This window comes from Molossus molossus, unplaced genomic scaffold (genome assembly GCF_014108415.1).
Source record: "Molossus molossus isolate mMolMol1 unplaced genomic scaffold, mMolMol1.p scaffold_m16_p_3, whole genome shotgun sequence".
NCBI classification, from domain to species: domain Eukaryota; kingdom Metazoa; phylum Chordata; class Mammalia; order Chiroptera; family Molossidae; genus Molossus; species Molossus molossus.
In genome coordinates, this window is record NW_023425366.1 from 103,814,111 (window position 1) to 103,836,967 (window position 22,857).

At 47.7% G+C, this 22,857-nt stretch overlaps 1 protein-coding gene across 1 annotated transcript in view; it reads left to right on the forward strand.

Moving 5' to 3' along the window:
• Nucleotides 1-22,857, forward strand: part of GALNT17 (polypeptide N-acetylgalactosaminyltransferase 17) — a 433,455-nt gene that overhangs the window by 318,048 nt on the left and 92,550 nt on the right. Inside the window, exon 6 of the mRNA XM_036279727.1 lies at nucleotides 12,611-12,728. Within this exon, the coding sequence (XP_036135620.1) occupies nucleotides 12,611-12,728 (118 nt within the window). The remainder of the gene's footprint in view (nucleotides 1-12,610; nucleotides 12,729-22,857) is intronic.

Consider the following 22,857-nt stretch of genomic DNA (forward strand, 5'->3'; position numbering starts at 1 on the left):
GTCCACAGGCCAACGCTCTAACCACTGAGCAGAATTGGCCAGGGTAGCCTGTCTTATTATACTAAAGGAAAATTTTTTTTCCTCCTTGAGTTGTGTTAGAAAAAGCCCTGTTCTGTTATCCCAGCTCAGTATATATGCCAGGCCCAGGAGGGGATCAGGACATGCCAAACCCCTGGAAGAATTTGGGGGAAAAGCAGTCTATCCTGTCACATGGGTCTCCTAGGAGAACAACAACAACAAAAAGGTTTAGAGGGAAATCTTGGTCCATGGAAGCATCTGGAAAAAAATATGTGACTTTCTCAGCTATATACTGACCTTCCTCAAATGATACTATGTTTGAACATACAACCATGTCCTGCCTCCCTTCCATAAACCCCAACATACTTAAAATAGAATAATTAGAATGTGATATGTGTAAAATAATTGATAGCTCAAATGAGTCCTGCCTTAATTTGAAATCGACAACAGTGATTGTTCGTGCCATATACTTAAATGAGACATGGTTTCTCCTGATTATAAAAGCCAACAGGTTCATAGTGTAAATGTGAAAAAAAGTGTAAACAAGAAAATAAAAATAACCTTCAACCTTGCAACCTAGAAATAATGATTAACAACATTTTTAGTATATTATCTTTTCTTGTACTATATATTTAAATAAAGGGATCATGCCTGGTCGGTGTAGCTCAGTGGATTGAGTGTTGTCTCATGGACTGAGAGGTCTGGGTTCGATTTCTGGATTGTGGGCTCCATCCCCGGTGGGGGGCATGCAGGAGGTAGCTGGGATGTTTCTCTTTCACATCGATGTTTCTCTCTCTCTCTCTCCCTGCCTGTCTCTCTAAAAAATCCATAAAATATATTTTTAAATAAATAAAGGGATCATATATAGATAACAATAGTAGTTAGGCTTCTTCCATTAGCAGTGTAACATAAATATTTCCTATATCATTCATTACTTTTGTTATTATTACTTTTTTTAATCCTCACCCAAGGATATTTTTCCATTGATTTTTTTTTTTTTCAGATAGTGTGGGAGGGAAGGAGGGAAGCTGGAGAGAGAGAGAGACAGAGAGAGAGAGAGAGAGAGAGAGAGAGAGAGAGAGAAACAGAATATTGACATGAGAGAGACACATCAGTTGGTTGCCTCCCACACAACCTGAACCAGGGCCATGAATCGAACCTGCAACTCTTTAGTCCTGGGCTGATGCTTTAACCACTGAGCCAAACCGGCCAGGGCACATTCATTATTTTGAAAAGTGATGCTTTAATAGCTGCACACGCTTTATCATGGGATATGCCAAAATATATTTAACTATGTTGATGGAAATTCAGAAGGTTTTTAATTTTTCTCTGATAAATAAAGTTTTGATTAAAATTCTTATACAAAAGCATTTAAAAAAATCTGTTTATTTTTTCTTTCGCCCTCTCACTATTTATAAGATTTTGATTTTGTTATTTAAATTTTATTATGATATGTCTAGATGTGTATTTCTTTTTACTTATCTGCTTGACATTTGTTTGGCTTCTTGAATTGTAGTTTGATGTCTTTCTGCAGTTTTGAGACATTCTCAACCACTATCTCCTCAAATATTGCTTCTGCCCTGTTTTTCCTCTTCTGGTATCTCACAAACCTGTGTCAGAATTCATTGTCTCTATATCACCTACTTTCCTTTCTGTATTTTCCTTTTTTTTTTTTTTTATCTCTGTGCCTCATTCTAGAAAGTTTCTTCTGACCTGTCTTCTACTTCAATATTACTCTCTTTAGCTGTGTCTAATCTGCTATTAAACTACCCAGTGAGTTCTTAATTTTACTCAACTTTTCAGTTCTAGATTTTTCTCTTTTTTTCTTTTTCAAACCTTCTGTGCCATTTTTTATAGTTTGTATTTTATCTGATGAAAAATTTAAGCTTGATTTTTATCTCCTCCATCATAGTAAACACAGATACTTTGCAATTAATGTCTGACAGCTCCAACATTTGGAGGTTATGTGCCAGTTGTCTGTTATTTCCACAGGTTTGACTTTTTTTTTTTTTATCCTCACCCGAGGACATTTTTCCATTTTTTGTTCAGGTAGAGTGGGAGGGGGAGAGAGGAACAGAGAGAGAGAGAGAAACATTGATGTGAAAGGAGCACATCGAGTGGCTGCCACCTGCACAACCGACCAGGGCCGGGGACAAACTGCAGCCGAGGTACGTGCCCCTAGCGGGAACCGAACCCGGGTCTCTCAGGACCGCAGGCCGACGCTCTAACCGCTGAGCCAAACCGGCCAGGGCAGGTTTGACTTTTGATATCTCTACTCCTGATATTTCTGATCACTTTTGATTATGTGCTAGAGATCATATTTGAAAAAATTTATTTATTGAATTCATTTGAAACCTAGGATGATATTATCTGCCTCCCCTGAGAATTTTTGTTTATTTCTGTCAGGAGCACAGGAGTGCTAGCAGCCTGATCCCTTAATCAAAATGAAAGATTTGAGATTCTCGGGGTCATTCAGGTGAAATTAAGCAGACCTGCAGTCTGTGGGAAGGCAGGTTGCTTTCGAGTGGGGAGTTAGCCTTAGGGACAGCCTTTCAGTGTCCTAGATAAAAATGGAGGGTGGCCTATCAGGTTGTCTATCATTGGTAGGCACTGAAGTACAACTTTTAACTCTCTGGTCTTTTGAGGTTTCCAGAAATGCAATTTCAAAAGCCCACTTTCTGGACAGGTACTTACCGCTGGGCAGGAGCAAACCCAGTGCTGGGCCTCTCTCTCTCTGTTCCAGTGTCGATCAGCTCTCAACTCCATCATTTCCATTTTGTTCATTTTTAATGGATTTACTAAGAGTTTCAATAGTTTTTATCCAGTTGCTTTCCTTGTTTTCAGCTGTAGAGTTGTCCAAATCATACTATCTGACATTCTCACATTGTTGTTCTCTAGGATATATTCCTAGCAATGAAATTTCTAGGTCCAAGGCATGTACATTTTTAAGACTCTTGAGACATATTACCCAAAATATTTCAGGAAATTAAAAATAATTTTTTTTACCCTTTATTGATTTTAGAGAGAGAGGAAGTGAAAGGGGAAAAAGAGAAATATCGATGAGAGAGAACATCGATTGGTCGCCTCCTACATGCTCCCCACTGGGGATCGGGCCACAGCCTGGGCATGTGTCCTGACTGGGAATTGAACCAGTGACCTCCTGGTGCATGGGTTGACGCTCAACCACTGAGCCACACCAGCCGGACGAAACTTGTTTTCATTATATGAATCCTTTGTTCTTTTTCCCTCCTAGTTTCTGCTGGTACCTTAGCATCCATTCATTCTTCTAAGTACTCCAAAATGTTTAGCAGGCTTTAACTGGTACTTGCAAGTCAGATGTAAAAAATGTTGACTTTTTTCCATGTTTGAATTCAACTTGGTCTCTAGCTCCCATTTCACCGCTGACGGAAAAGAAAACGAATCTTGTCATTTCAAGGTAACTCAGTTTCTTCCAATTTAAAACTCCATCTCTTTGAAGTCAATTGCTCAGTGAAGTTGGGATTAAACATGGTGTTCTTTATAAGGACTTCTCTTCCACCTTGAAAGGTCTCTCTCTCCCACCCCCCCTTCTTGAATGGTATGTAGGAGCAAGGAATTGCTGGCCCTGTACCGCAGGGATGGGGAGGGGTGTCTGGGCTGCAGAATGTCCTCTGGAACCTTCCTGGCCCCTGCTGACTTTATCTCACACCTCCCCATCTTCAGAGTTTTATCCCCTCTATATTCACCGCCGATGTCCTTGGTCCTGAACTCTGGATGCAACATCCACTCATCTGTGCCCTCTGATCCTCTGACTCCGCTTGGGATCCAGCCTCTTCAGCTTTTTGCCACCCCTTCCCTGGGGAATGCGGGAATGCCAGGATTCCCTGCATGCCCGGCGCTGGCTGTGGGTCTGGGGAGCACGGTGGTCAGTCTCTGCCTGAACACCCCTCCACCATTCCTGCCCCCCTGCCCGGGCTCTCTAAGACAGCCTCCCTCCCGCGGAGTGCGAGGCAGTGAGCACAGCATCTCTGTGGCCATTTCAGCCGCAATCTGTTTGCTTTCTTCACACACTGAATTCCGCCCTGAGCGGTAGGACTAGGCGGACAGTCCCTCCGGAGAGGCCCTCCCAAGGTCTGTCTCCCCACTTCCAGTCTTCAGACTTTGCCCCCATGTCAGGAAGAATTGGCCTCCTTTGGGGATTGGAAACACCCCATCTGTCAGTGGTTCTCAACCCTGGTTGAATGTTTGAATCAAATATGAATGTAGATCATTTGACTCAGAGTGCCTGGGAATGGGCCCGAGCACTGGTGAGCCAGCGCCAAGACCCGAGGCCGGCCGTGTCACCACCCCATCTCCTGTTGCCTGACTGCTGTCCTTGCTATTTCTAGGGGGGTGGAAAATGTAGAAAACACCTTTTTTTCAGGGTGTGACCTGTGCACTTGAAATCCTGGCTTCAAGACTGTTTCAAAAGTTAGCTTCAAGTTTTCGTTTTATACCCATCACCGAAAATTAACATCTTTGCTTGTCTTCATCCCAGCTCTGACTGTCTTAACTTGTCTCAGAGCTCAATTGCCTCTGAATGAAGCAGCAAATCCAGAATAGGAAAGCCCACTCATCTACTTCACAATATGGTGTCATTTTATTTAACTGCTTTCTTAGATCCATTTTTCCTACCAATCTAGCCCTTAAATAAGCAAAGCCATTGGAAAACTCGGCCTTCATTTTGGCCTTGGAAACAATTATTCTCGTCTTGTCCTTGGGTAAATGCTGAAGCGGAGCTCACGACACAGATCGTGAAGCCTGCTGTGTTACTGAAGTGGGGTTGTAAGGACACGGTTCACCAAGTTACTCAGTAGAGAAATTTCTTTTGAGTCTTCATGGCCAAGGAACTATATTTCCCTCAAAACATGTGTTTGGACACTACGGCGCATCCCCATGATTCTGTTTGCAGAATGCGTGGAGCTGAGTGTGTGGCCCGCCTTTATCAAGTGAACATTTTGTGCACTGAGCTCACCCTTGGAATCATCTCATCCTGCTCATTTCTCCTTTGTTTCCTTGTGCTCATTTACCTGTGTTTTCTTTTGTCTCATGGTGCCTGCATTTATACAGAATGTTCTAACACGTTCTCCAAAAACTGCTCACCACACACGCCTCTGAGTCCTCTCCCTTCCTTTGTAGGAGAATGTGCCTCGCTAGCCTGACACCATTTTCAAGTGCGCGGCCCAGAGCCTTTATCAAATGTGTTCTTACATCAGCCCCGGAAGCCGAGAGAGATTATCATCCTCCTTCACAGATGGGAAGGAGGCTCACCCGTCTTTCAAGTCTTTCTCTCCCCCCAGGTCCCTTATCTGTTCTTCTCAAAGTTACCTTCCTGTCAGTCACAGGACCAGTGTCCCTCGCGGCACCTGCCCTCCCCTTCGGGGTTTTGGCAGAATTTTTCTCTCAAGGGCCAAATAGTAAATATTTTAGGATTTATGCTCCAAGGCAAAATCAAGGTCATTATATAGGTATTTATAAACAAGAGTCAAGACAAATGTCCACAAATATGTTACTGGCGAAATCCAAAGTGTGATCGTAATGCATACAATTTTTTGAAGTTCAGGTTGACTGATGAGGAAAATTGAATTTTTGTTGGGGGACGGGAGACATTTTGCTTCGCTGAGGTTCAAAGCTAGTGTTCCCATCTTTTAATTGATTATAAATGTAAAAAAAAAACAAAAAACCATGTCTAGCTGTCTGAGTGGACAAAAACGGGCGGTGTCGTTTGGTGACCTCTTTCCTCTTTTTCTCTTCCCTGAACACCCACCCAGATGTGCTTCATCTGATACGATAGCTCACCAGACACACACACACACACACACACACACACACTCACACACTCACACAGTGTCAATGGCGGATAATAGCTCAGTGTGTTTCCACTTCTTTAGAAACTTTGTGCTTTTACATAAATCATCTTCAAAGGATTACTTGCAAATCAGTTTCTCAGAGAAAATACGATTGGCAAAGAGCAAAGTGTTATGCTGAGAAAATTACCCTTAGGAAACATCCTCGTAGAGAGTTTCTACGTGGTCTTTGTTTTACCAAAACCAGCCCAGATGACGTCAGTCAGCCAGGCCAGCGTGGTCGGGACTGGCGGCCTCAGTCCCTGCGAGCATTTTCCGCATCTGTGAAACATCACACTCCAGAGAGATGAGCATTTCCTTCGTCCTCCACAGGGAAAGGCTCTCAACACCCAGACAGTTCACTTCCCAATCTGGAGGAAGTTGTTTTAGCGTGAATTGTCTTTTTAGCAACAAAAGGAAAAGTGCTACCTCCATTTACCAGGCGAAGCTCCGGCCTCCGGGTCCTGTATCCTGGTGAGATATGTGTGTGCGGGAGACAGCATTTGATTTTCGAACAGGCAGCGGGACTTACCCTCTTGGTGTTTATATGTATCGCAGAGGCAAAGGGAACTCTGAGTATTAAATGACTGTACTGTGCCAGTTGAGAATTCTGTGTAAGCTGGCCAACTCCTTCCCCCAAATTGTATTTTTTAGTGTTTAGCAGCTGCGAGTTCCCGGAAATCTTCAGAGCGGGACCACTTATTTTATCCACCGCGAAGCTCCTGACTGCTGATGATGTTTTGCGATTTCCTTTGGGAGGCTGCAGGCGACTTAGGAGGGTCTGACCCCCACCTGCTGCTCCTTGATCCATGCTCACTGGCATGTGCCTGCCCTGGGCCGGGTCCCTGAACCCTCAGCCCCCGTTTTCTCACCTGCAGGGTGGGCTAATGGTATCTACCAAGTGGGGCGCTTTGAGGTGCAGAAGTCATTCTGAATGGTCCCAGGGCACCAGACGCATTCATTTCCTCAGTTCAGGGTGTTGCTGGCCAGGGTGATGCGGTGCCCACCGGGTCCCTTCCCCTCCCTGGCCCTGGCTTTTGCTCACTTGAGCACATCAGTGTCTGTGCCTGAGATGACCACGGAAGGCAACATCCACATCAGTCCCTCGTTCTGTTGATTAGGAAATGGTGTACGAGTATTCCTGGTGGTCCGGCCGGTGTGGCTCAGTGGTTGAGCGTTGACCCATGCACCAAGAGGTCACTGGTTCGATTCCCGGTCAGGGCACATGCCCAGGTTGTGGGCCCAATCCCCAGTGGGGGGCATGCAGGAGGCGGCCAAAAGACGTTCTCGCTCATTGATGATTCTCTCTCTCCCTCTCCCTTCCTCTGTCTCTAAAGTCAATAAAGAAAAAAATAAAAGAATGCGTGGTATATGATATTGTAACCAAGTGCCCTGAGATAATTGCATTTTGAACCAAGCTACCTGTTGCTGAAGAAGTAGACAGTAGCATCAAGATACCCAGTGCTGGTTGTGCCCTGGGAACAGGATTTTCAAAAAGTCATCCAACACAACAGAGATGGCATTGAGTGTTACATGCTTTTTCTACAAACGGGGCGGGCCTTGGCTTTCGAAGGCGCTCAGCAAACAGGCCACGACATTAGCTGAGGCAGAGCTGGGACCGACGGTAAAGGCAAGTGTTTGAGTTTGAGGTCAGAGAAAGCAAGTTTCAACAAGGGAGGCCCGTTGGAATCATGAGAAGAGAAAACAGGGTGAGCCTGGGGCCCCTGGCTCATGAGTCATCAGCGTAACTTGAATTTGGAGATGTGGCCACCAGAGACAGGTGGCTGGGACCCGCAAGAGCAGCAGCAGGTGAGCGGTGGGCATGGCAAAGCAAAAGGCAGACACCATGGCCCCGATGCTCTGAGTGGTGACAGAGACAGCCAGCCACACGGTGACATGCACGCACCCTGGTAGGAGCAGTCACTGAACAGGGGCAGAGGGAGGACCCTTCCCGATGGGGCTTCATTCTGAGGACAGCATGTCATCCAGTCCTCCGTTTCCAGCTCCTTCTTTCCTCTTTACCCGTGAAACCTGCTCTAACCCCTCCTGTGGCCTTGCTCACCGACATATACAGGGTACCACGGTTTCCACCAGAAATCATTTTTACCAAGGAGCAACAAAAAATAGTATTTGCCAGCTAACTAGGATTGTAGAATGTGTTTTTATAGCCTCAGGTGCCTGGGACTTCGTCCACCAAAGGCGTCCTCCATTGTCTCACAGTGCTGGTTGACCAGATGAACAAGTGCACAGATGGGCGGAACACTGCATCCAGACTCAGGACCCCTCCCTGCAAACGAAGAGGCGTTCAGAGCTGAGGAGGTGCTGGGGCGACGGGGAGGTGGGATTTCACACACGTCCTCTTGGACGACTCCTGCACTCAGTCCCCGAGCTGAGAGAGGGTGACCTCGGGCTGGGCCATCATTGAGGCAGGTCTCCCCACCCTGTCACTGCAGGCTGGACAGGCATTTCTCTGGCCGCCCACTCCGTGCCCTAGGGTGCGTCACACACCCGTCCCAATACTCACCTCACAGCTCGCACCTCCACACCACGGCGCACCAGACTCCCTCCCTTCTCTCTCCTCCTAGAACTCCATCCTGCTCTCGCTAGGCCGGAGCTGTTACCTGGGCGACACCACTGGCCAGGATTTCGTTAGCTTCTCCCTCCGTGTCCACAGCCCTGCACCCCACCATCCTTCACCGCTCACTCTTCTCTAAAGTTCTCAAGAATGGCGCACAGGTGTTCAGCACACTGTCGTGCAGAGAGCACATCTGTGCTCATGATCTCGTCAGACTCTCACCACCATCCCATTAGGTCATCGGGAGAGTCTCCTGCCCGTTACAGATGTTTGGGTGTCTGCCCAGAAGAGGCAGGACTTGCAGCTGAGTGTGCTTTTCCTGAGCCCTGGGGCCATATGTCCCCGCCGTCTCAGAGTGAGGGCCATGGTTTGTGTGCTTCACCCCAGATCGAAAATACGGTATTTGGGCTGAAACGCGAAATGTTTGGGGACTTTATTTTCAGAGTACTGGGAAATCTGTCTCTGTGAATGAAAAGGAAGAACGGACCTTCTGCCCTCTGTTCTAATGGCAACTGGGAATGTTGACTTCACATTTATAATGGAATAAGATAATCAAAGCAGGTGTGAGGCTTGTTTTCACCAGCTCAGTATTTTTTATGGTGGTAAAATCCACATAAAAGTTACCATTTGAAGACTCAGTGGCATGAAGTACATGCACAGGGTTGTGCAACCATCTCTGCTCATTATCCCCAGAACATTCTCATCACCCACAATGGAAACCCCATCCCCACGAAGTAGCCACTGCCTGCTCCTTCTCCCCCTGCCTCTGACCACCCAGTCTGCTTCCTGTCTCCAGGGATTTGCCTAGTCTGGGCATTTCTGATCAATGGAATCCTATAGTATGTGACTCTTTGTGTCTGGCTTCTGTCCCTCAGAATAATGTTTCTGAGGTCCATCCACATGGTAGCATGTATCAGAACGTGATTCCCTTTAGTGGCTGAGTAATACTCCCTCGTGTGGGTATACTACCTTTTGTGTACCCGCGCATCCGTTGTTCAATCCTCTCGGCTGCGAGTAACGGGGCCATGAGCACACACACACAGGTAGGCGTCGGAAGGCCTGCTCGGGGTTGTAGCTAGGAACGTGGCTGGAGCAGAGAGGGCATGGAGAGCAGGTCAGACGGTCCAGGGGGAGCCTGGGGCCCATCGTGCGGCCCTGGCGTCCACTCTGGAGGAATGGAGGTCACGCGGCAGAGGCCAGGCTGCACTGATGGGTGCTTGTGCAGATCATTCTGGATGCTGTGTTTAGGTGGCTGAAGGAAGCCGGATTGGAGGCTGTTATGTCATCCGGGCAGTATTCTGACGGTGGTGCAGGTGTTAGGAGGTCATCAGAGCCCAGATATATTTTGAAGGTAGATATATTTCCTGTCCAGTTGGCACCAAGCTTTTTACCTCCGCATCTGGAGTTGACATTACCTAAGATGGGATAGACTGGGAGGGACAGGTATGAGCTCTACTCTGTGACTCACGGCAGGTCACTAAATCCCCATGAGGCTCAGCTTTTAAATGGAGATGGTCCTACCTCCTTCACAGGGCTGGGGAGGTTTTCAAATGAGGAAGTGCATGAAATGTGCTTTGCACTATGCTTGAGAGATAGTAATTGCTCAATAAATGACTGCTGTAATAATAATAATGTAGTAATAATGATGATGACTCTTAGTTGCTTGAATGCAGGAAGTGTATTGTGTGTTTCTCTACCCCCTACAGCACCAGTAAATTGCCTTAGACGTGGTAGGTGCTGAGAAAATATTTGCTGAATGGATTTATTATACTAGGGTACCTCGCAAGCCTGAAAACCGAGTTGAATAGACATAAAGGGTTTGTTGATATTGCGCTGCAGTACAGGATGGAATGTAACATAACGTCAGGATGCAACATAATATAATAAATTCAATGCAATGTGTAAAATGTATCAGTGGGTTGTCCCTCATTAGCAGTGTGGGGTTCTGTGCTCCATACAAAGTTGCCATGAACATGGCATCCATTCCTGCTCGTGCATCTGTGATGTGTTGCCTTGGATGATGTTTGTCTCTGCTTTTCATTGAGTTCAACTTGTGCCTTTGGCCTAGTCCAGAAGAAATAATCAAGAGGATTAATGCATACAAAAATAAAATATTAATCTTTGTTTCCAGACTTTATGGCCAGTGGTCACAGTGTAGATACCTTTATTTCTCCTGCTCAGTACCCTCTGTCTGTGGGAAGAGACAGTCTTTCTGTGGCTTATTATTGACCCCTTTGGGCATCAAGGATCTCTCTGTATCTCCTCCCCTCTGTAAGGACCAGCATCCGGATCCACTTTCTCCTACCAGAATGTGGCGTCTAGACCTCTTCCCGTTGACCTTCCCTTCTCCAGGGTCCCTTCATGTCCCCAACTTTTAAAGCTCTTCTTCCTGGGACAGGGAACAAAGATGTCTTGTTCCTCACCTCTGGGTTTCTGAGACTGCCCATACACACCCACCCCATCACACCGCTGTCCCAGCCGTGCAGTGAGACTGCCTGTGCACACCCACCCCGTCACACAGCTGTCCCAGCCGTGCAGTGACACTGCCCGTGCACACCCACCCCGCCACACCGCCGTCCCAGCCGTGCAGTGAGACTGCCCGTGCACACCCACCCCGCCACACCGCCGTCCCAGCCGTGCAGTGAGACTGCCCGTGCACACCCACCCCGTCACACCACTGTCCCAGCCGTGCAGTGAGACTGCCTGTGCACACCCACCCCGTCACACAGCTGTCCCAGCCGTGCAGTGACACTGCCCGTGCACACCCACCCCCTCACACCGCCGTCCCAGCCGTGCAGTGAGACTGCCCGTGCACACCCACCCCGCCACACCGCCGTCCCAGCCATGCAGTGAGACTGCCCGTGCACACCCACCCCGTCACACCACTGTCCCAGCCGTGCAGTGAGACTGCCTGTGCACACCCACCCCGTCACACCGCTGTCCCAGCCGTGCAGTGACACTGCCCGTGCACACCCACCCCCCCACACCGCCGTCCCAGCCGTGCAGTGAGACTGCCCGTGCACACCCACCCCGCCACACCGCCGTCCCAGCCATGCAGTGAGACTGCCCGTGCACACCCACCCCGTCACACCACTGTCCCAGCCGTGCAGTGAGACTGCCTGTGCACACCCACCCCGTCACACAGCTGTCCCAGCCGTGCAGTGACACTGCCCGTGCACACCCACCCCGCCACACCGCCGTCCCAGCCGTGCAGTGAGACTGCCCGTGCACACCCACCCCGCCACATCGCCGTCCCAGCCGTGCAATGAGACTGCCCGTGCACACCCACCCCGTCACACCGCCGTCCCAGCCGTGCAATGAGACTGCCCGTGCACAACCACCCCGCCACACCGCCATCCCAGCTGTGCAGTGAGAGTCAGTTTCTGTGTCTGCAGACTTTACATGATATGTGAGACCTGTTCTTGTTCAAACTACAAAGGTGCCCGGTTACCCCTAGATGTTTCGGGTCCATCCTATCGTTTGAAGCTAAAACATGGCTTTATGGAGAACGGGGGTGTGGGAAGTGAGGCCTTCAGGGAGTTACTCAGCTGGCCAAAGTGGGACCCAGCACCGGTTATGACTTTTAAAAGTGATATACAGTTGACATATAACACTGTGGAAGTTCAGGGTGCACAATGTGTTGATTTGGTCCATTTATATATCGCCACATGATTACCACCATAGCATCAACTAACACCTCCATCGCGTCGCATAATTATAATTTCATTTCGTGCTGAGAACACTGAAGATCTAGTCTCAGCCGCGTTGAAGTTTATAAAACAGTGGTGTTGACTATCCTCACTGTGCTCTACATCAGATCTCCAGAAATTATTCCTCTTTCAACTGCAAGTGTAGGCCCCTGACCAGCACCTCCCTGTTTCCTCCAACCCACAGCCCCTGCTGACTACCATTCTGTTTCTACAAGTTGCCTCTTTTAGATTTTACATGGAAGTGAGGACATGTGTCTCTCTGTCTGATTTAGTTCACTTTGCATCATGCCCTTACGGCCGATCCCTGTTGTTGCAAATGGTGGGATTTCCTTCTTTCTAGTAGCTGAATAAAATTCCTGTGTGTGTGTGTGTGTGTGTGTGTGTGTGTGTATGTGTGTGTTCACATTACTTTAATGACTTTAGCTTCTTTCTCTCTTGTGCAGGACACCAGCCATGATTGGCTGCTCCTTCGTGGTCAACAGGAAGTTCTTTGGTGAAATTGGCCTTCTGGACCCTGGGATGGATGTGTATGGAGGGGAAAATATCGAACTTGGAATCAAGGTTTGTGACGTGGCGTCCTCTGCTGTTGTTCATATTTATCGACAGAGCTGCCTGGTCATCGCGATGTGTATGTAAAGCTTCTTCAGCTGGCGAAGGGCAGATTCCTTTATCCCATGCGTTCCCGAGGGTGTTCCAGCAAGACTGCCACCCCCCGGGAATCCTGGGCCTTCCCCCTCAGGGGTTGAACAGTGTATTCCGCGCCTAGGTGACTCGCTCTGGACATCAGCCACAGAGTTTGTTTCCCATCCCCTTCCAGTTTCATTCTCTCCTTAAATTTGTCTGATAATTAAATTATCTCCTACAATTAGTACCGCCATTCTACGAATTTTGATGGTTCGTGTACATTATAGAATCATAAGATGCCCGAAGAGAGAAGGACCCTGTTCTGTGGGACCCGCCCTGGTCTCAGAAATGCTTCTCAGGAGAATGAGAGGGGAGGGAAGATGCAGAACGGGCCTCTGGCGGGGCCCCCAGCCCACGCCACTTCCACTGGCAAACACTATATACTGGGTTATGCTTAAGATTTTGTTCGAAAGAAGAATTCCACTGTAAAAAAATAAATAACATAGGACACATTCATATATTCCAACCTCTTGTTTTTTTTTTAGAGTTAAGATAAGTGAACCCCCAGCAGGCGAGGTAACTCCTTTAGGCCCTGGCAACCACTAAGCAGTAGACTTTCTTCTCCTGCCTGGTGCAAGTCTTCCTCCACGTGGCAAAGAATGAGTGTTGGGAGGGTGCCCTGGGGTCGCCGTGTCTGTTGCCCTGTCCTGAACCTTTGCTTGCCTAGGCCTCTAGAAAGTAGGCTTGTTGGAAATGACTCAGGACACAATTGTAAGGCTTAAAGTTTATTGAATTTCTTCCACCTTCCTCTGTTGTATTCTTGATTTTGTTCTACCAGGCAGGTACCCAAGTGCAGAGTCCCTACCCCTCATCGAAGCCTGCTGTGTTTGTGAGTTCACTGGTTTTTCCCTCGCCGCTCAGTACCTATAAGACACCCCATCAGCCCCTTTTCTACACTTGAGCCCCTTTGTGGAATGAAAGGCTTTGTGCCCGTGTGCTGTAATGAACAGCCAGGCTACATAAGCGAAGGAGATGGTGGGGGCCTTCCCTGGATCCTAAAATCACTCCCTTTTGCAGACCACAGACTGTTCCTGTGCTTTCTAGTCCAGGCTGGGCCCTTTCCTCGGTGGATGTGCATGGGATTCTTTGTAAAGCCCAGCAATTAAAAATCCATACATCTGTTACCCTAGCTCGTATACTGTCTTTCATCTGTGTTGAATTTAATTAAGGCACGGATCTGGACCCAGCATGGTGAACTTGGCCATGCTCCCGTCTTCTCATCCCTCCTTGTGCCGCTGTCGTTCTTTCCCTTAGCTCCCTTCAGCCTCCAGCACGCCGCAGCATTTAATTAGTCGCCATGTGTGTTGTTTCTATCTACCTTCCTTCCCCTTTCTGGTGCAGGCTCTGTGGAGCACAGATCTTTGCATCCCGAGCATGTAGAACCGCGCTCGGCACATGGCTCAATGGACAGCTGTCGGCTTAGTGACTGAATGGAAGCCTGTTGGGAATTCAACACGAGTAGAAGCATGGAGTAGTGGAAACAAACCTGACTGGAAGGAGCTGATGGCTTAATGAGAGGTTCCAGGCACTTATCTGTGCAAGGAAGGAGCTGAAGGAAGCCCTGCACTGAGAGAGTTGAGGTTTATTAAATTTCATTTTTAAGATAAGAGAGCTTTGAGTACCTCTGTGAGGAGGAAGCCAGAGAAGGGTGCGACCTCATTACCAACAGAGGGGAGAATGGGATGATGGGTAGAGTGCTGTCCCTTTGGAGCAGGGGCACAGGTGGAGGGTCATGGGGACAGGTGAGACTCCAGGGTTTGATTGCCTCTGTAGGCTGTGTTGTGGGGAGACAGGATGCGACAGTGGAACTCACTGCTAAGGTTCATTCACTAAGATGTTGGTCCCTCCACACTTGCGAGGCAGTTGCTTTGCAACAACCTAGACCTGGGAAAGATCAGACCCCATGGTGATGGTGGTGACCGAGTCCTGTGGGCTGCCCCCACACCTGAAGAAGGGGAGGGCCCTCTGTCTCAGCCAGGTATACCAAAGGCCCAAGGCCACCAGTGAGGAGCCGGTGAGTCCCCTCTGCACACTCCTGTGAACAGGTCGGAGCGAAGGGCTCGGAGCCCGCTCTCTGGCTCGTCTTCTCCACAGCAGTTTGGCTCCTCGCCTGCTCTCTTTTATGAGAAGGTCAGGTGGACGGGCGAGCAGACCACCCTTATGTGCAATTACCTGCCTCTTACTGTATGCGCTGCACATCCAGCATCCACGCTGGGGATGGGGAAGGTGTGTGCCTCCTACTTCCCGTTGACCATTCCTTCTGAGAGCTGCAAGCTGACTTCGTAGAAGCCTCTGCTTTCTGCCAATTCTTAAGGTGGGAGCTGAGTGTTGTTGGGACCATAAAGACCAAGGCCTGGGTTCGGGTCTTTGGAGCCACCGTCTACACAATACTCTGGTTCTCAAGGTGTGGTCCCTGACCAGCAGCATCGACCCCATCTGGGGATTGTTACAAATGCAGATTCTGGGGCCCTACCCTCCTAAATCTGACACTCTGGGGTGGGGTCCAGCAACTGTATTTTAACGAGCCTTCCAGGGGATTCTGTCACTTGGCCAAGTTTAAGGCCACTGGGTCTATACCCTGACCGTAGCCAGCTTCCTGGCAAATACTTTCCTCAGAAAGGAGCCCGGGTGAGAGTCCACATGTTCCAAGGCCCTCCTCCAGGTGCCCGCATGCCACCGGGTGCCCACGGCAAGTCCTTGTCCTCACTCGCAGCCCACACAGCACAGCCCACTTCATGTAGTGCACCGACTGCCTCCTTCACTTTTTTTAAAATATTTTTTCTTTATTGATTTCAGAGAGAGAGGAAGGGAGAGGGAAAGAGATAGAAACATCAGTGAGAGAGGACATCGATTGGCCGCCTCCTGCATGCCCCACACTGGGGATCACGCCCACAACCTGGGCATGTGCCCTGACCGGGTATTGAACTGGCGACCTCTTGGTGCCTGGGTCAGCGCTCAGCCACTGAGCCACACCGGCCAGGCTTGCCTTTTTAACTTTATACACAGGTGTCTGGACCAGGTGCTGCAAGGTTCCTGCACAGGGCTCCCTTTCACCTGGGGTAATCTAGGAAGGGTGCTTTATTTTTCCAGTAATAGTATTTCTCCTTTCATTTATGTGCTGTTTGATACTTCTGAGAGCACACATTAGGTAAATAATAAATACACTTGTAAGAAAGCCATCCCCACTGCTTGAAAAAACTCTGAGCTTTGTGTGGTATATTCACACATCTGTCATTTGAATACAGTAGGCACACATCCATTTGTATAAATTAACCTAGGAGAAGTGATACAAAATCAGTGGGAAGTTTTCAATATGAGAAACCATGTTTTCTTTCAGATTTTTTTCCCCCACTAAGAAATAGATCCATCTGAAGCCTTTCTAACTATTATCTGAAATTTTTCATTACTTTTTAATTTCTTAGTAAGTCAAGAAGTGTCACGAGAGCAGCAAGAATAGCCGGCTTCCTGTGGCTCGGGCCGTTGTCAGGATGAAAGGCAGCTGGCCTGTGACCAAAACAATCCGTACAATCCGTGGAGGGGAAGGAAAACTTCCCAGACCAGAGACGGAAAGGTTTCATCTTGCTCTGAATGACATGAGTCAGAAACTTTTAACGAGGCACATTATTGTAACATACCTAAGTGGAAGAGAGATAAAAACATTCTTCAAGCAGAGAAAAGCAGATAGATCACTTCTAAGTGGAGTGAAATCACGTGGCCTCAGGCTTCCCCGGGATGTCAGTCTTCTTTGGGAAGAAAAGGCGCCACTTACCCAGAACCCTCCTATGAAGAGTGACAGACGAGACTGCCGACTCTGTTCCTGGGGGAGGACAACAGAGAGGCACGGTCGGATCCCCCAGCGGTCAGAGAACGTCTTTGCTCGAGGACTGAGTGAAAGACAGGATTCGTGTTTGTGTACATGGTTGTTAAAAATATCTGTGGACTTTGGGCAGTTGGCTCAGTGGTAGAGCGACTCTGTGTGGATGGAAGGGTCTTGGGTTCGATTCCTGGTCAGGGGTATGTACCTGGGTTGCAGGTTTCCCCAGCCCTGGATGGGGTCATGTGGATGTTCCTCTCCCTCCCTCCCTTCCACTGTATCTAAAAATCAATGGAAACATATCTCAGGTGAGGATTAACAACAATAAATATACATCTATATATTAGTGAGACCAAGGACCACGGTGGAGGTAAGTAACATTTGGGTGTGGGGACTCACAGATGTTCTCGCTTTCCTATCTGGCCCTGCCCAGCCCCAAGGCCCTCCGCTGTGTGCGGCTTTCTCTGGAAGCTCTGTGAGAGTCCCAGGTAATGCATTCGGACTCGCGCTGGTGAATTATGGGCAAAGGACATGTGTATTTTAATGTGTACAGAGTAACAATACTGTCCTTAAAAAGCAGAGTTTGACCTGGCCACAATTGCTGGTCACGTGTTCGAGATGCCCTCAGCCACATGGTTTTTCTAAAGAGCTGCATGCCATTCTTATGACACCTGTGGGCCCACGATGGGCATTCTTGGCACCGTGCCCCGTCCACTTGAGCTCAAGTCATTGAAGATCTGCAGGGTCAGCCACAGACTGAGGTGCTGCCCGTCCCTGAGCCAACCAGGAAAACTTCATCAGTAGATTTGGAGAATGGCCTCCTTCAGAAGGGTCATTCAGAAAACACAGGCTGTCTAGGGTGGCCAAAGCCCCAGGCCCCCAATGGCCCGAGCCACAATCTGCCACTCACACTGGTCTTTTCCCATCTCTTGTTCACATTTTTGTTCCCCTCATCTCTTGTCTCTGAGAGGCTGGTGGAATAATTTAGTCTGAGTCTGAAGGCTGAAAATCAGGGGATGTATAGAGTCCCACTCCAAGTCTGAAAGTCCCAGAACCGGAAGTGCTGATGTCTGAGGCAAGAGAATACAGCGTGACACTGGTGCTCTGATCCCCACCCCAGCCTCTCCTCTGCCCGCGGGTCTTGGACTCATCATCCAGCATCCATCCTAATCAGGACCGATTCCCCCCACCCTCTCTGGAACCCCTGACATCAGGATCCCAGTGACCAAAAGCCTCCTGTCACCTCTGTCTTCCTTTGGAACTCTTGGACTTCACTCTGCTGCATCTGGTGGGCATTGTGATTTGGTAAATGGTCACTCCCGGAGGGGACCAGAGCATCAGTTCTGTTGACTTTTCCTAATCTCTAGATTGCCCGAGTCATTGGTTCTTGTCTTCGTAGTGCAGGGTTAGAGTATATCTAGGATAAAACTCAGAGCAAAGTTCCTGCTCTTGTCTGGGGATGGAGTAGGCCTTCGGGTTTCACAGACTGGACTTGAGTCTGATGCATATATTGTAGGTGGCCAACAGGTCAATGGAATGCTTTTGAATACAATGGAGATGTGTTGAATTCCTCTGTACTCCAACAGGCTTTCTCACTGTGGATACCACTGTTGATAGACATGGTCTCTGTCCCCATGAAATTTATGATCAGGCAGAAAATCCATTCATTTAACAGATCATTACCAATGTGATGAGTATGAAAAGATTGGATGGGGGATGCTATGGGAGAATTTATCAAGGGAAAGAACCTAGTCTAGGGAGTTGGGATGAGCCTCCCTATGGAAATGATGTTTAAGACTTTAAAAATGAATTGAATTTAGGTACACAAAGAGCTCATGGGAGTGGAGCGTGGGAGTGGAGCGTGGGAGCAGGAATTTTCCAGGCAGTTATAGTTAGGCGAGATGCGCAGGTCCTAGAGATGTACTGTGTGGCCTAGTGCCTAGAGTTAATCCTTATTATATACTTAAAAATTTGCCAAGAGGGTAGATATTTTGTATGTTCTTAAAAAATATATTGATTGGGACGGCAGAAAATGGCGGTGGGCAGGACCTGAGGGAGGGTGAGTGTGTGAGAGGGTGTGAGTGGACGCGAAGGTAGACGACCAAACCCAAACAGTGCAGAGCCGTGGAGCAGAAGGTCCCTGTGCTGTGGACGGAGCAGCCGGCTACCGCGGTAAGCAGCCCTGCAGGGCCCTTCTCCCTGCACCGCGGGGAGGTCCCAGCATTTTGGAAGATCCCGTGTGTTCCCTGGGAGGAGGCAGTGGGAGTGGCCAGGGCCCAGCAACCTGAGCTCACCAGCGCACCTGGCACCATCAGGCCAGTGGACACTCTGTGTCAACACAGACCGGTGCACAGTAGTGGAGCTGCCAAGGTGTGGCCACGGAAGCCAGGGACAGCCAGGAGCCCAGCACCATCCCCCACAGTAGCAGCCCGATCAGAGTCCAGATATACCCCCAGCAACAGAGGCTGGGGAGCAGACATCCATCCCCAGCCAACAGAAGCACAGACCAGCAGCTGAGACCCATCCCCCAAAACTACAGCAAAAGCTGAGCAGGAGTTGAGCCCACAGGCAGCAGCACTCCCCAGCCGCCAGTGGCAGGACCTGGGGCTCCACAGAGGCCTGTGTGGACCAGCAGCTCACAAGAGCGGTGGGAAGCTGGAGTCCCAGAGAAACTGGTGCGATCCAGCTGCCTGCCTACAGGATGTGCAGGGTGCAGGGGCACCAGAGAGACCTGTGTCACCAGCAGCCCACAAGAGCAGTGGGAAGCCTGAGCCCGAGAGCAACTGGTGTGATCCAGCTGCCTGCCCGCAGGACCTGCAGGATGCAGGGGCACCAGAGAGACCTGTGCGACCCAGCAGCCCATAATATAGGCATAGAGCCAGTCTCCAAAGGGACTGTGCGATCCAGTTAGCTGCAGGGTCTGCAGGGTGCAGGAGCACCAGAGAGGCCTGTGCAACCCAGCTGCGCACAAGATAGGCATAGAGGATGAGAAAACTGCGGCGGAGTGAATGGAAGCTACACAGATGATCTCCCAGGACCAAACGGGAATTACAACTAAAATAAAGACAAATTTTTGGAAAAAGGCAACAGAAAAGCAGCAGGACAGGACCATATAACCAGGGACACTGGTAGGATCTTCAAAGGTGCTAGAGGGTGGCAGGCTGGGAGCCCACGGACAGCAGCAATCTTAGCTGTGAGCAGCGCCCTCGGGGAATAACAACCAAGCCTGCACAACAGCACAGGGACCTGGGACAAGAGCACTAAAATAGCCACAGTCACTCACCTGATCTCTGGCAGAGGAAGACTAGTCTGGGCTAGAACTCTGTGGGAATACCCGGGATTTGGAGGGCACTCAAAGTTTTTGCTGAGTTGTAGCCACAAAGGACAGCGGCCAGTGTGCAGTGTGCTCCTTCCCAGAGCTGTGGGGAAACACAGCAGACCCCCACCCCCTCATAGATTCAGCTTTTTCCAGGTGAGGCAAAGAAATGCAAATTGAGTCTCATTAACAACCAGCATCTATCGCACCCTCTGGAAATCCTCTATGCAGAACACCAGGGCTACATTCCAAGGCACTGAGTAACTGAGACTACTAGCCCCCAGGAATAAGCCACAGGATAACTGAACCTTTCCTGGGCTTTCAAATATACCCAGGAAAGTAAGACTTGACAGTGGTGTTTAACATGGGCCCACCCAGGCCTATACAAACCCTGTAGAGGGAGCCACAAACAGCAGAAGACCAACACCCACAGGGAAAATTTGGCAGGCTCCAAAACCCACTGAGAGAGCCAAAATGGTGAAACAAAGAAACAAATCCCAAATGAAAGAACAAGAGAACTCTATCGAAGATGAGATCAATGAAATGCAGTTAAGCAAATTATCAGAGGCAGAGTTCAGAGCCATGATCTTGAGGAAGCTCAACAGCATGAGTAAGGACATCAGCACCATGAGTAAAGCTATAGAAACATTGAAAACCAACCAAGTGGACATGAAGAATGACATAGCAGAAATAAAGAACACATTGGAAGGAGTAACCAGCAGAGTAGAGGAAGCTGAGGACCGGATTAGTGAATTAGAAGACAGGGTAGAAAAAAGTCAACCAATCAGAAAACCAAAAGGAAAAAACAAGTAAAAAACAGGAAGCTAGCTTAAGAGAACTGTGGGACAACTGGAAACGTAATAACATTCGCATCATAGGAGTCCCCGAAGAGGAAGAAAATGGGCAAGGGTTAGAGAATATATTTGAAGAAATAGTGACAGAAAACTTTCCTAATTTGGTGAAGGAAGAAGGCATTCAAGTTCAAGAAGCACAGAGAGCCCCAAGTAAGAAGAACCCAAACAGGCCCACACCAAGACACAGAGTAATTAAAATGCCAAAAATTAAAGATAAAGAGAGAATCCTAAAGGCAGCAAGAGATAAGCAACAGGTTACCTACAAAGGAAACCCCATAAGGCTCTCAGCTGACTTCTCAACAGAAACACTACAGGCCAGAAGGGAGTGGCATGAAGTAATCAAGGTCATGAAAAACAAGGATCTGAATCCAAGACTACTCTATCCAGCAAGGCTATCATTCAAAATAGATGGTCAAATAAAGAGCTTTCCAGACCAAAAAATAAAAATAAAAAAGGCTAAGAGAATATATTAGCACCAAACCAGCACTGCAAGTTATGCTAAAAGGATGAGTATAATTAGTAGAAGGAAAATAGAACCACACTAAACAAAAATGGCAGTAAATAAGTACATATCAATTATCACCTTAAATGTGAATGGTTTGAATGCTTCGATAAAAAGACACAGATTAGCTGACTGGATAAGGAAGCATGACTCACATATATATTATTTACAAAAGACCTTCCTCACAAAAAAAGACTGACATAGGTTGAAAGTGAAGGAATGGAAAAAAACCTTTCAAGCAAAGAGAAAGGAAAAAAAACACTGGGGTAGCAATACTCATATCTGATAAAATAGCTTTCAAAATGAAGGCTATAACTAGAGACAAAGAAGGCCACTACATAATATTGAAAGGGTCCATCCAACAGGAAGATATAACCTTGATAAACATATATGCACCCAATATAGGAGCACCAACATATATTAAAAATCTTCTGGAGCACTTCAAAGGAGAAATCAATAGTAATACAGTCATAGCAGGGGACTTCAATACCTTGCTGACATCACTGGATAGATCATCTAGACAAAAAATTAACAAGGAAACACAGACTCTAAATGAAGCGCTAGATCAAGTGGATTTAATAGATATCTACAGAGAATTACACCCCAAAACTGCAGAATTCACATTCTTCTCAAGTGCACATGGGACATTCTCAAAGATAGAACACATGTTAGGGCACAAACTAAGTCTCTACAAGTTCAAGGAGATTGAAATTATATCAAGCATCTTCTCAGATCACAATGGCATGAAACTAGAAATCAATTGCAACAAGAACATGCAAAGACATTTGAAAACATGGAGGCTAACTAGCACGTTATTGAACAATGAATGGGTTATCATGGAGATCAAGGAAGAAATTAAAAACTTGCTGGAAACCAATGAAGATGAACACACAACAACACAAACTCTATGGGATGTAGCAAAAGCAGTTCTGAGAGGGAAGTTCATAGCACTACAGGCCTACCTCAAGAAACAAGAAAAATTTCTAATAGATTATTTAAGCTTACAACTTAAAGAACTAGAAAGCAAATAAAAAGAAAACCCCAGAGCAAGTAAAAGGAAGGAAATCGTAAAGATCAAAGTAGAAATAAATGACAGGGAGACCAAAACAAAAAAAACAATTCAAAGGATTAATGAAACAAAGAGCTGGTTCTTTGAAAAGATAAACAAGATTGATGGACCCTTAGCTAGACTTACCAAGAAACAAAGAGAGAGAACCCAAATACAGAAAATCAGAAATGAAAGAGGAGAAATAACAACTGACACCACAGAAATACAAAGGATTGTTAACAAATATTATGAACAATTATACAGTAACAAAATTGACAATCTAAGAGAAATGGACAAATTTCTAGAAACACATAGTCTCCCAAAACTGGACCAGGAAGAGATAGAAAACTTGAACAAACCAATAACAACAAAAGAGATTGAAGATGTAATCAAGACTCTTCCAGCAAACAAAAGCCCAGACTTGGACAGCTTCATGGGGGGATTTTACCAAACATTCAAAGAAGAACTGATA